At 49.9% G+C, this 12260-nt stretch overlaps 4 protein-coding genes across 4 annotated transcripts; 2 read left to right on the top strand and 2 right to left on the bottom strand.

The window, feature by feature from the left end:
- Positions 1-4181: 4181 nt before the first annotated feature.
- Positions 4182-5594, top strand: N7477_009345 (pyruvate dehydrogenase (acetyl-transferring) subunit E1 alpha; the record flags this gene model as incomplete). Its single annotated transcript, XM_056971006.1, has 4 exons — positions 4182-4298; positions 4478-4518; positions 4577-5031; positions 5089-5594. 4 exons carry the CDS (start codon positions 4182-4184, stop codon positions 5592-5594), a joined length of 1119 nt encoding a protein of 372 aa, XP_056817985.1.
- Positions 5595-6199: 605 nt separating this feature from the next.
- Positions 6200-6759, top strand: N7477_009344 (cofilin; the record flags this gene model as incomplete). The annotated part of the gene is made up of 3 exons (XM_056971005.1): positions 6200-6483; positions 6539-6669; positions 6728-6759. The coding sequence occupies 3 exons, from the start codon at positions 6200-6202 to the stop codon at positions 6757-6759; spliced, it is 447 nt and encodes a 148-aa protein (XP_056817984.1).
- A 317-nt stretch (positions 6760-7076) lies between these two features.
- N7477_009343 (uncharacterized protein) lies at positions 7077-8408 on the bottom strand (the record flags this gene model as incomplete). Its single annotated transcript, XM_056971004.1, has 1 exon — positions 7077-8408. One exon carries the CDS (start codon positions 8406-8408, stop codon positions 7077-7079), a length of 1332 nt encoding a protein of 443 aa, XP_056817983.1.
- A 912-nt stretch (positions 8409-9320) lies between these two features.
- N7477_009342 (mitochondrial 37S ribosomal protein uS4m) lies at positions 9321-10730 on the bottom strand (the record flags this gene model as incomplete). Its single annotated transcript, XM_056971003.1, has 3 exons — positions 9321-10142; positions 10202-10630; positions 10695-10730. The coding sequence occupies 3 exons, from the start codon at positions 10728-10730 to the stop codon at positions 9321-9323; spliced, it is 1287 nt and encodes a 428-aa protein (XP_056817982.1).
- Positions 10731-12260: the final 1530 nt, after the last annotated feature.

Genomic DNA, 12260 nt, shown 5'->3' with positions numbered 1-12260 from the left:
ATGGTCCCAGCGCCCACTCGTGCTACTCCATGCGTCCTGGCTCTTCATTTGACCAATCTGTTCAGTTCAGCAAATGCCGATGTCAACCATGTGGTTCCCACCCCTGACAAGCTGTCAAGTTGGCCCTATCCAAATTAAAGGCCCCATCGCGACCCCCGAATAACAATTCAACGCGTCTCCATCACTAGTTCCCAGCCACCTCCTGAATCAAGAATGCTAGAGCGAGGTGTATAGTGTATGGCAAAAACTGGGAATCTTTGTTGATCCTCATCTCAGCGCGGTCCCGAGTTTCAATATGGAGTCCTGCATGATGATCATCGCCGTTGAAAGGTTACGGGGCGGGTAAAGTCAGGTCCTCTCGGAACTCCACCGGTGCATTGAAAGTATCTGTAGTGGCATACTGTACATGTGTAGTCTGTACACCCATGTCCATGACGCCAGGGATGTTATCGCTGTGGGTGTCTTGATCCGTGCTCAGGGGTGATCGGGCGGTCCAGTGTTTCAGTATTTCAGTCAATGGATTAGCCGTTCCCCTCGTACTCGGACTGTTCTTGCCAGTGATGCGGCTGTAGGCGACGAACTTGAACAGAGGTATTAGAAAGACATTCTGATTGCTTGGTTAAGGTTCAAATCTGAAACGCCCTGCGCGTGCCATCTGCAGGTCTTCATTGGACATGGCTCCACGTCGGCATCCCTGTACTGAGCAACGCTGCGTCTTCAGAACGCACTCCTTCGGGCGGGTAGACGCGACAGCTCCACACTAATGTTACCCCGGTGCGTTGCAGGCATAGGTACCTGCAGACATAAGTACACCCGACGGACATTTTATGCATCCATGTCGAGTCTCGGCCTTCCGGGTAAACCCTGGAGGACCCTGAAGTTCACTCTCATCCGAGTCAACGATATGCATTTCATTCACAAACTTGTATTTCACGCATTGACGCGCCAAAAGGGCAATTGATCCCGCCTGATGGGGAACGGTTACTCTTTAATCGCTCGGATTGGTCCTGAAACATCTCGAAGCCGCGATCATCCCGCGCCGCCGTCGCTTGGGGAATGCCACGCGATCCAGCCCGTTGGAAGAGCCCAGGCCAATTCAGCTATGGGTCTGGTGCATCGGTATGGCGCTGGTCATGGTATACAAGCGGATCGCATGGTGTTATTGGATTGAGAAGAATGAAGAATCGAGTTAGTGCGCGATTCGGCTGATTTCAGTGCCGTTTTGAGGGTGATCCGGGTCTGAATTTGTCTTGCTTGGGATGACTGTTTCCTGAAATGGATGGTTTTCCTGCGTGATAGCTAGACGTCTTGATATTTTGACAGCCGTTGGGAAAGTGACCTGTCGATCTAAAGGTGGGGTTACAGAATTCGCTGCATGTGATGGGATCGGAAAGATAGATTTTGGAACTCGGGTGCGAGGACTGAGGCCATCCGATGGGTCAATATTGACGATGCGATGTGATGCATCGCGAATACCACTTCCAAATATGGACGGTGCGTTGGCTTTTCAACTGAAAGCTCACCATTGCAGGGTTAACGTGACATGTCGTCGTACTTTTGCTGCCCAGATATGATATGCAGCCCCGCACCCACGGGTGAGATCGAGTAACAGGCCCAACGGACTGGCGCGACTCCACTAATGTCTGGGTGAGGTGTCGGCTGCTTAAGACCCGACTGGTCCTGCAATACTCGGTATGCGCTGTTCTTAACGGATGCATTTAATACATATAATTTGATGACTTGATAGTGTGATTCAGTCTTGACATCTGTGGACGCTAGATGGCAAAATTGAAATTCCTTTCCAAAACAACGCTTCCTTACGTGACAGAATCGTTTCTCAACATTGGACAGCTCAATTCTGCACATTCACTTGACGGGCTTGACTACATGGGAACTTAGGGTAATCCATAGTCTGGCTCTAACTGGCTCGAGATAATAGCCGCAACAGTCCCTAGGACTGGGGGTTCCTTCCCCTTCTGAGACAAATGTTCTTACACATACTAATAGTCCACAACGCCTCGGAGTGAAGTCTGTCATATTCTGTAGATATGAGAAATTGACCCGGGACTATGCGAATGTCATTACCGGAAATGACCACGCGGTCTACTACCATGGACGCAAAGTCTCTGTGTACAGAATCGATGACGAAGACAAGGGTAAATGGCGTGCCGAATGGCCAACAATGTAACCAGGCATCTGAACTGGCTTTGGGCTTACCTTGCAGAAGTGTGGTATGGTGCCTTGAAGGAGTGATCACTGGGCCCACCGTAGGCTTCAGTGACATACCAGCAATTCGCATGGATTGATCTTTTCGCACGAGTCAAATGTAACCTCTGTAGCACGAAGATAAGTTTTCGAACGGCCACAACTGTGACCTTTCAGACATCATATTGACTGCGATCTTGATAGCTTATCATTCTGAATGAAATGATACTCATTCGAGGATTGTTTGTTCTCGTCAAGTTTTCCCTCTTAGTGAAAGACAATCTGCCATGCCTGGAGAGTCTTTGATAGACAAAGATTCATCTCTAATTATAGATTCGAATATGAATAGGTTCAAAAGCTACATATCCTTCAGTATAAAGTACTTAGAAGGCAAAATCATGCATGAGCATCATGCCTCAGAAGCCTCGTCGACTTCCCCCGGAGCTTGCCAAACCAGCAGATACTCAGATGTTGGATCGGCCTTTTCTGGTCCTGTCCAACCTCTTGTCGGCTGGCGCAATAATTAATAGGTAGCTCAGTCAATGCCTCAAGGAAGACTTGCTGGGCATTGCCACCATAGACGAGTCTTTCGTAATATTGCCCCTAGTGTCAGATCGTAATCACACCTTCCATAATCCAGACGAAGATATTGAATGACCATAATTGCATCAATTGGTCGTAAAGGAGAGCCTAGCATTTTTATGTTCTTTCGCGTTGTCAATGTAATTCCACACGAAGTTATTCAAGGTTGGGAGCCTGGTCCCTATGTTGCCCATCATGTTATGCAGCGAGCACCGCTATTAAAATAAGTGGACTCCGAGTGCTCCCCAAGGGAGTCCAGAGATGTCGTTCGCCCCCTTCCTCCCCCCCCCCAATAACCCATTTTGATGCTCGTAGGGCGCTGAACACTTATTTCAAGATATCTGCGAGCTCCTCAGCTTTGCTCGAGGCCGCCTTATCACGGACTCCCCTTTCGTCTCCAGACTGTGAGATAAGTTTTAACGAAAGCGTTCAGCTCTCTTCTTATCGGATTTTCTCTGTCGCAAGGCTGATTCTTCAATTTCTCTTGTAAGTTTCCACAAACCCCTCTGATATAATATATCATGTCGGTTTCTTCATCGCTCATAACAATGATCTTTTCCCTTCGCGTTCATTCCGCTGGTTCAATACTTCTCTGTTCATTTTAAATTACTAATAGTCCTTAAACGGGTAGGTCTTTACTGGATACTTAGAGACAGGCTTTGGAGTTCGGGAAGAAGTCTGGGTCCGGTACGGGAAAATAAGTAGCAAGGCACGAAATGGTATTGAAACGTATGTGCGCGGCTGTTGGCCTGCAAATAAAATACCCAGCCTCATGATGTATATACGCGATACCCAGATATTTGTGCTGTGGATGCTGATTCAAAATAGATCAATTGCGAATGTTCTAAGGAAGAGCTACTCACCGCGTCTCCCTCCAGTGTGATAAATATATACCCTCATAGTTGGAAACTTTTTACAAGAACCCTCATGAGGCGCCGACTCATCGATCGATGTGAATGAATATCATATTGTAGTAGATGTATACCTACTATCAGGATATGGAATACCATAGAGGGTGCTTAAAGCCCATGAAACTGGGAAATAAGATCCTACAAGTAAAGCATGAGGCCAGCAGTCAATAGCGTTGGGACCACCTCTGCCAGATCGTTGCGTTTTTGTGACATTTCTGCCCAACTCATGTCAAACAACCTGCACTTCCTACTATAGAGCGCCATTGCCCGCGAGTATATCCAGTTAATAGATCGCTATCGCTCAGCTTTGACGAACTAGGGAAGCTCCGAGTTTTGCATCTGTTTGCAGCGGACACACCGGCGGCCCCCGAACGGGAAGCGCTTAAGTAATCGGGAAAGTTTGCGTTCCCAACATCTCGACGGAAAAGTAACGCTATCACCCTCCATCCCTCTCTATCTACAATTGGGCTCATTTGCTGCACCATGCTCTTCCGTACTGCGGCTCGCCAGGCTGCGCCCCTTCGGCGTCAGTTTGCCCCTCTTACTCGTCGTTCCGTCACCACCGACGCCGCCACTGCGCACGCCGAGAACATCCCAGAGGTTTGTTGAGGCCCGTCCGGAATAGTGGCAAAGTCACCGGAGCACTTGGAAACTGTCAATGCTGATACTGGCGATTGCGATACACAGGAAGATGACAAACCCTTCACTGTCCGCCTCTCCGACGAGAGCTTCGAGACCTACGAGCTCGACCCGCCCCGTACACTCTGGAGACCACCAAGAAGGAGCTGAAGCAGATCTACCACGACATGGTCTCTGTTCGGTATGCGCCAGCTTGATTCGGAATGCTATGAGCTTGTTCTGACCGTTGTTTCTTATAGTCGCATGGAGATGGCCGCCGACCGCCTGTACAAGGAGAAGAAGATCCGCGGTTTCTGCCATCTGTCCACCGGCCAGGAAGCCGTCGCTGTCGGTATTGAGCATGCTATCAACCGCCAGGATAAGGTCATCACCTCCTACCGTTGCCACGGTTTCGCTCTGATGCGCGGTGGTACCGTTAAGTCTATCATCGGCGAGCTGCTAGGCCGTCGCGAGGGTATCGCCTACGGAAAGGGTGGTTCCATGCACATGTTCGCCGAGAACTTCTACGGTGGTAACGGTATCGTTGGTGCCCAGGTTCCCGTCGGTGCCGGTTTGGCTTTCGCCCAGCAGTACAACGAGGAGCCCAGCACCTCCATCATCCTGTACGGTGATGGTGCCTCCAACCAGGGTCAGGTCTTCGAGGCCTTCAACATGGCCAAGCTGTGGAACCTCCCTGCCCTGTTCGGCTGTGAGAGTATGTATCCCTTCTACGGAGTACCCCACGTCATCTCGCTGAACTAACGCGTCTCAGACAACAAGTATGGTATGGGTACCTCCGCCGCCCGCTCCTCCGCCCTCACCGAGTACTACAAGCGTGGCCAGTACATCCCCGGTCTGAAGGTTAACGCCATGGATGTTCTCGCCACCAAGGCCGCCGTTCAGTACGGTAAGGAGTACACCGTCTCTGGCAAGGGTCCTCTCGTTATGGAGTACGTCACCTACCGTTACGGTGGTCACTCCATGTCCGACCCCGGCACCACCTACCGCTCCCGTGAGGAGATTCAGCGCATGCGCTCCACCAATGACCCCATCGCCGGACTCAAGCAGAAGATGATCGAGTGGGGCGTCACTTCCGAGGAGGAGCTCAAGGCTATCGACAAGGCCGCCCGTGCCTACGTCGACGGCGAGGTCGCCGAGGCTGAGCAGATGGCTGTTCCCGAGAACACTGCCCGCAACCTCTTCGAGGATATCTACGTCCGTGGCTCCGAGCCCCGCTGGATGCGTGGCCGTACCGTCGATGAGACCTTCTACTACTAGAATGCTTCACGGTACGGGCCAAGTCCGGCTTCTTTTCCTTAAAAGACTTGTTTGTTTGAGTGGACTCGAGACCTACGAGACTCGAGCAGTGCATCCTTGTTCTATCTATCATTATCTGTAATTTAGCCGATGACTACCTAAGGTACTCTTTCTTATGTCATGTTTTTGTTTAGAGTAGATCAATTGTCATCATCTCGGATTATATCTACCAAGAGGACATGTAGAACATAGACATGAAAGGAGTTTGCGTTGTCTTGAACTTCTGTTCAGAGTTTCTAGGCCCGCTGATCCTCACTTCCGCCTCGATCTCAATCTCACGACATCCTCACTCCAATCTTACAGCAAGCCACACCTCAGTAGCCCATACCCTGTGAAAAGAGAAGGATACTTCCCCGAGTTGAGAACATACCAAAACGTACCAACCATGGATCACACCCTCTCTCCCCTTTTCCTTTATATTCATTCAGATATGACGATTGCCCTGGTAATATAATCGACAATCCCGCAACACAACGCCCCTTCAGCCAAACGGCCCTTTAGCATCAACCTCATCCCCCTCCCCAAAAACCCATTTCAAACCCATCAGAGTCCCCCAAGAACCAGAAATGGCATCTGAACAACCCGCACCCACCGACCCCGTCGAAGCATATCACGCCGTCCGTGACGGGTCCCTTACATACGCCATGTACAACTACTGCCCGGACTCCGACAATATAACCGTGCAAGAAACAAGTGTCTATAATCCTGGAGTGGGCGAAGAAGCCACCTGGGAGGCGTTTCTGGATCGTCTGAAGATGGACGAATGTCGGTATATCGTGTACGACTTCATGTATCCCGGCACTCAGGATGAGAAAGAGATCACGAAAAAGAAGTTGTTGTATATCCTTTGGTGGGGCTTCTTTCTTTTCTTCCTTGTCATGTTGTGACTGTTGCTGATTCAGTAGGGCTCCGGAGGGGTCCCATGTTCGGGATAAGATGAATCTTTCGCATCATGGAAAGAGGTTTCGGGATGCGTTTGGGCATTTTGATGATGAGTTGCATAGTACTTATAAAGAGTGGATTTCGTATCCAGAAGGTACGTTATACCAGACTCTATGTTACAAGCGTTTTGGAGTTATGCTGATTCTGATTAGTTGTTAAAAGGTTGGAGCGAGGGGCAAAATAACTGGGTGGTTCTGACGTTTGGAATAGGCTTGAGTGCATACTTAGTGATCAAGTCCATTCTTCTCTCGCAACAATTTGAAACTGTTAAGGATAGGTTGATCAAGGAGATCCCGAGTTACATCGAGCGATACGTATAAGCCTGGAGATTTATGGCCTGACACCGCGTTTCCACATGTCCACGAAAGTCAAGATAAAGATTATATTGGTGGGTAGTGTAAGATTCATCTGAACGCCTTGCATATTATGGGTATCATGTAGGGACGGAGAAACGGAAAAGTGGTGAACACATGAATAGAAAAGGAAGTGGCTTGAGCGGCCTTATGCGGACCTCTGCCTCAACATCTCAAGAATCATCTCCTGTGTCCTCTGCAGGGAATCCAATCTCTCTTCAAGGACTGCACGCTCTCGTCGCATCTCAGCTTTCATTTCCTGACGGAGTTCTTCTTTGATGCGGTTAATATCTGCCGGTATTGGCGAATTGTTCTGGGTTTGTGACTCTGTCGCAGCTTGTACCAATGCTGAGATTACGGGTGAAGCCCGTGCGTCGGTACTGCCATCTCCTGAGGCTGCATCGAGATGTTTGTTGAGCTTGCCCAGAGTTTCGATCACGGCACTGACCATACGATTGCCTGCTTGGTCTGAACCTGAACCTGTAGATGGAGATGTAGGTACAGGCACAGGCGCGGAAGGCACGGGCATAGCAGACTGATTGTTTGAGAACATATTCTCGAAACCTGGTGGTAGTTTGACAGATGCAGAGATGGAAGATGAAGGAAATTCCAACTGAGGTGGAACTAGAGTTGGGGCAGTCGTGGGGTTGTGATTCGTAAGAGGGAGAACATCAGGCGAGGCCGTATCGTCGTCCTGGAACGTATGCCCGACGTCTTCTCCCAGGTCCGGTTGAGGCCTGCTATGCGAGCGCCTTCGAATCATCTCATCGCGTTTCGAGATTCGCTGCGCCTCGGCTTTCTCCCAGCGCTGCCAGGTCGGGATCCACGAATCAAGAACCGCGCACCACTGCGGGTTCATTAGGTCTTGGACTGGGTTGGGACCGGATAGTTCTCTTTGTCGCTGCCGCTGGTCGTCAATAAATTTGATGCGTTGCTTGGTGACGACTTCCACTTTGCGTCGCACCGAATGCCACGAGTACGGACGTCCATGAATACGTGTAAATTCTGCGGCAATGGTCTTCCACCAGTTGCATATGTCACTGCGCTTGCCGAAAGTGTCGGCATGGCGATTACAAAGCTCGAAAAGAGAGACTTCTTCTTTAGTTGTGAGTCGTTTGCCATGTTTGCGCGATACATCGCCGTCCTCTGCATCGACTTCGCGGCTTCGTTTCGTTCCTCGCATATTTGGAGAGTTGAACATATCCGGCCTGGGACCTTCCAAGCGACTGGATCCCGAGTTCATCGGCATGTAATAGAGATCCTTTCCTGCGAGCACGCCATCAATGTTGCTTTGTCTGCCGATCCCGATTGATGCTTCGCCGCCTTGTGAAACGGAATTGTTCTCCGAATTCCGTTGCACAACTGCATTAGACTGGGAGTTTGGACTCAACGCTTGACGCAAACCTGTAAAGAGTCTAGCCGAATCAGGTCGAGGTGACTGATATGCTGATTGCGAATACTCCTGCTGGGTATGTACCATCGGAGATAAAAGCAGGCCCGGCAAGCATGAAAGATACGGCAGAGGGGATGCCGCAGCTTATGCCAGAGTCAAAGTCAAGCTGGCAGGCTGCGATCGAGTAACGAGGCTAATCAGTGCCCTTCTAAGTCAATGGGGGGGATAATACGCTGTATAATGTGACGAGAGTGATAGTGTCGATCGCGGGGAGAGGGAAGTGCAAATCCGGGTTCGTGTCTGCAATTTTGAGCGGGCGGTAATTTTCACGCGCGGAATTACGGTTAAGATGTACATTCCCCAACTTCTTCACCTCTGTCGTCTATCTTGAATATGAAAAAAACTAAATAGGGTTCTGGAAGCCAGACGATCTGATCATCATGCGAGCAAATGGCAAATATAAGGAAGTTCTTCCAAATGTGCCGTGGGGCATCTGGATTAGCTGCGGCCCTGTACACAAGTTTCATTGAATTACTGCTTTGTTCCCTTTGATAGTAGCAAAGAACAGAAGGCCGCATGGATGAAAAGGCTATGTACTCAACATACATTCGATATAATTCGTACTGATACCAAGGAGGTCTCCAAGACTGCCTTCGAGTGCAAAGAACACAGCGATATACGGACGGACCGTTGGGGGAGGGTGTACAGGTTGTTTGCTCTTAGGATGAATTCTGTAGGCATTGTGATATGTCCATTTACAGGTCATGGGCTATGGTGATACAGAGGGGCACACGCCCAACAAGAAACAAGAAAAGGCACCAACACCATGGTCAACATGATCCCAACAAAGGGTCCCTTAGCACCAAAAAAAATATGCACGCAGAGGAATCAAAACCCAATAATACACTCAGGGGGAAAATGAAAATGGGTGAGGCGGTGATGAAAACAGGGGAGAATCGACATTAGATGAAGAAAATTGTCTTCTCTACCAGCGTCTCTTCAGGTACCAGCCGTAGGCCGGGGTGCTGACTGCCTCACCAAAGGGTGTGGGCACCTCAGCGTATCCAGGTCGGGCCACGGGGTGGCGCAGATACACGGCCGCACAAATGTTCTGGTTGACTTCGAGGTAGCGCGGATGAAGGAGAAGGCGGACATATAGTCGCGGGGACGCCAGGGTGTGGCGTAGGTTTTGCTGTGGTCAATAGGGTTGTCGCGCATCTGGGTAAGGGCGCGCTTGAGAACGTCGAATTCCTCATCGGATAGCTCGGAGGTGTCGACTTCGCCGCCTTGGGCAGCGGACTTGAAGGCCTCCGAAAGTGCGTCGCTAGCACCTTCTGATTCCTCGACCACGGCTTTCTCCTCGGTGGACCCCTTCTTATCCTTCTTTGCTTCCTTGGGAGTCTTTTCGGCACGCTTGGCCTTCAGCAGCAGAGTCAGTTCTGAGAATTGGGTTTCGAGGTTGTCGGTGAGGACGGTGCTGGTTTCTGAGCGAGATAGAACACGGCGCACTGCCTTCTGGAATCCGCGCAGCTCCTGCTTGCGCTTGGCCGGGAGGATGTCCTTGTCCTTAGACATGATGTTCTTGGCCTGTGCCATCAATGCCTTGAGAGTATCTTTGGTATTCTCCGGCTTGTCCTCCTTCTCCACAGCCTCTTCCTTCGCCTCTTCCGTTTCGCCCTCTGTTTCTTCCGCCTTCTGCTTAAGCAGCCGGGTCTCCCGGCGCTCGAACTTGGTCTTCGGGGCACCGGTTGCGAACATAACACGCTCGGGGTCGACTTGGAAGAGGTCACCGGGGTTGAGGAGGTAGCTGGGGTGTCTCATCTAGAATTGAGTATGTTAGTCAATGCAAAATTGAGGCCCGTGGATCACCAGCCACATACCTTGTGTCCATTGACTGTAACTGCACCGTGAATGACAAACTGCCGCGCCTGGCGAGTACTGCTGGCGAACAGAGAACGAAAGATAGCAACATCCAATCGGCGCTCCAGGGGAGCAAATGCCATCTGAGTATAGGGAGTGAGGCGCTTGGTGATCCCTTTCTCAGCCTTCTCAAGTCCTGAGCCACGACCGGCAGACGCCTTGGATCCATCGTCGGCTGCGAGGTCGTTGGTGTTCATGGGGATGACGCTGCGGATGCGTTTCGAGAACATGCGCTTCCACTGGCCCTCGCGGACCTGCTCACCATGGTAAGCACGAGAGAGAGCCTTGGCTGTCCATTTTTGTTGGAAGAATGTGCGGTTGACGGCGCCAGGGTTGCGGAACCGTTGCATATTATACAGATTGTACTTGCTCCATGATTGACGGATTTTCTGCGCGTGACAGTAACAGTTAGTTTTGGCGAGAAGCCATCGCACTGGCGTCAATTGGACATACCGCCTTAGCGAGAGATGTGCTAGCCCTGTTCCTCATTATGGCGAGTGAATAGACGCACGCTGGAAAAGGTGTTGGGTGGTCCTCAACTGGCCTGTTTCTGGTGGATGCTTCTCTCCCAAAACTTCCGCATATCACGTGACTAAGACGGAGATGAAGCACGTGATGAATATTCAGTTCTGCCAATGGTCACCGCCGATGCACATTCTGCAGCTTCCATTGGCCAGTGTGTCTCTCGCTTAAGACTAGCGCGGTTGGAACCTTATAAATACCTTGCCCTTCCTGCGTCCTTCCCCTCTTCTCTTTCTTCTTCATACTTACCTTGTTTGGGTGGCTGCGATCAACACGGCGGTCCACCACAGATTGGTCCCTGCATTGCACATCGCGGCGGAACAGTTTGTTCAACGGCCTTCGGGTCATTGACAGGCGTATTCTTTGGCACCTTCCACACCGTGGACCTATCTTTTCATCACGTATTGGGTCAAAGACTCGTGCTTGGAGAAGAGAAAGTGTAGTTCTTGCAAAGCGTAATGGAGATCCCGCTCTCGGAACATGGAACCATTGTTCAAAGCTTCTGACTATCCTGTCTGATGCACCCAAATGAAACACCGGTGAATTGTTTCCCGAACCTCAATCTCTTTATCACGTGAAATTGACTAAAGCCAATCCCTGAAGAGCAGGCTGAATTTCCCTTGGTTACTTTTCACTTGAAGCAAACAGGTATCCTGAGTGGTTAAAATCTCACGTGGTATAACTATTAAGGACTAGTCTGATTTCACGGTTCCAGGGCCGATTTCGAAATTACATTTCGTCTTCCCTAATTTTCCTTAGTACTGCAAATAAGTCAAACAATAGAGCCTGAGGGCCTCGAGAATCTGTATTTAAAAATTAATTTGAACCTCCTGCGTATATATAGCCTCTTTCGTTCCTATAGAAATGATAGCCAAGATTTCAGATAGGCTTCGCTAACATAACCTATAAATTAAGCGAGATCATCGCTTGAGGCTACCTAATGGTACATATGCGATGGATTCATCCGGTTGTGTCATTCGCGTTCCTCGAAGCCGCACGCAAGTTCGTTGCTATCGCTTCCAATCTCGAAGCCGCGACTATCAAGACTTTGGAAATTATTGTTAAGATCCTAGAAACGATTGTCAAGATGCTAAGAATGAAAGGAATTAGCGATAGACCTCACTTTCTGGTGGGTTAGAAAGGTACGATACTTTAAAAGATTTCCGACAATAAATGGAACGAAGTATATAAGGAGTAGGGCAGAAACGGTTTTGATTGCTTTGCCTGCACACTTTCCGCCGTCACCTTCCTTGGAGATGCATTTAACGACGTCTATTATATCGCCATAAACGCCAAAATATATGACGTATAATAATACCACGTTTGCAACCGTCCTCCGACTAAGCTTTATAGCTTGGTCTCTGGCGAAAGGTGCAATAAGAAATGCAAAGAAACATCCAGCGGAGCATGAAAGATATGTGCCAAGACGATGTTGATCACGTGCGCTCCGCACGTTCCGTCGCCGCCTTGCTGTGAGATGCATTGGTCAACGAGGTT

The sequence above is a fragment of the Penicillium maclennaniae genome (genome assembly GCF_028827695.1).
Source record: "Penicillium maclennaniae strain IBT 15551 chromosome Unknown utg000008l:1.0-3552695.0:1.0-3555053.0, whole genome shotgun sequence".
Lineage (NCBI taxonomy): Eukaryota > Fungi > Ascomycota > Eurotiomycetes > Eurotiales > Aspergillaceae > Penicillium > Penicillium maclennaniae.
This window is presented reverse-complemented; position numbering and strand designations above follow the sequence as displayed.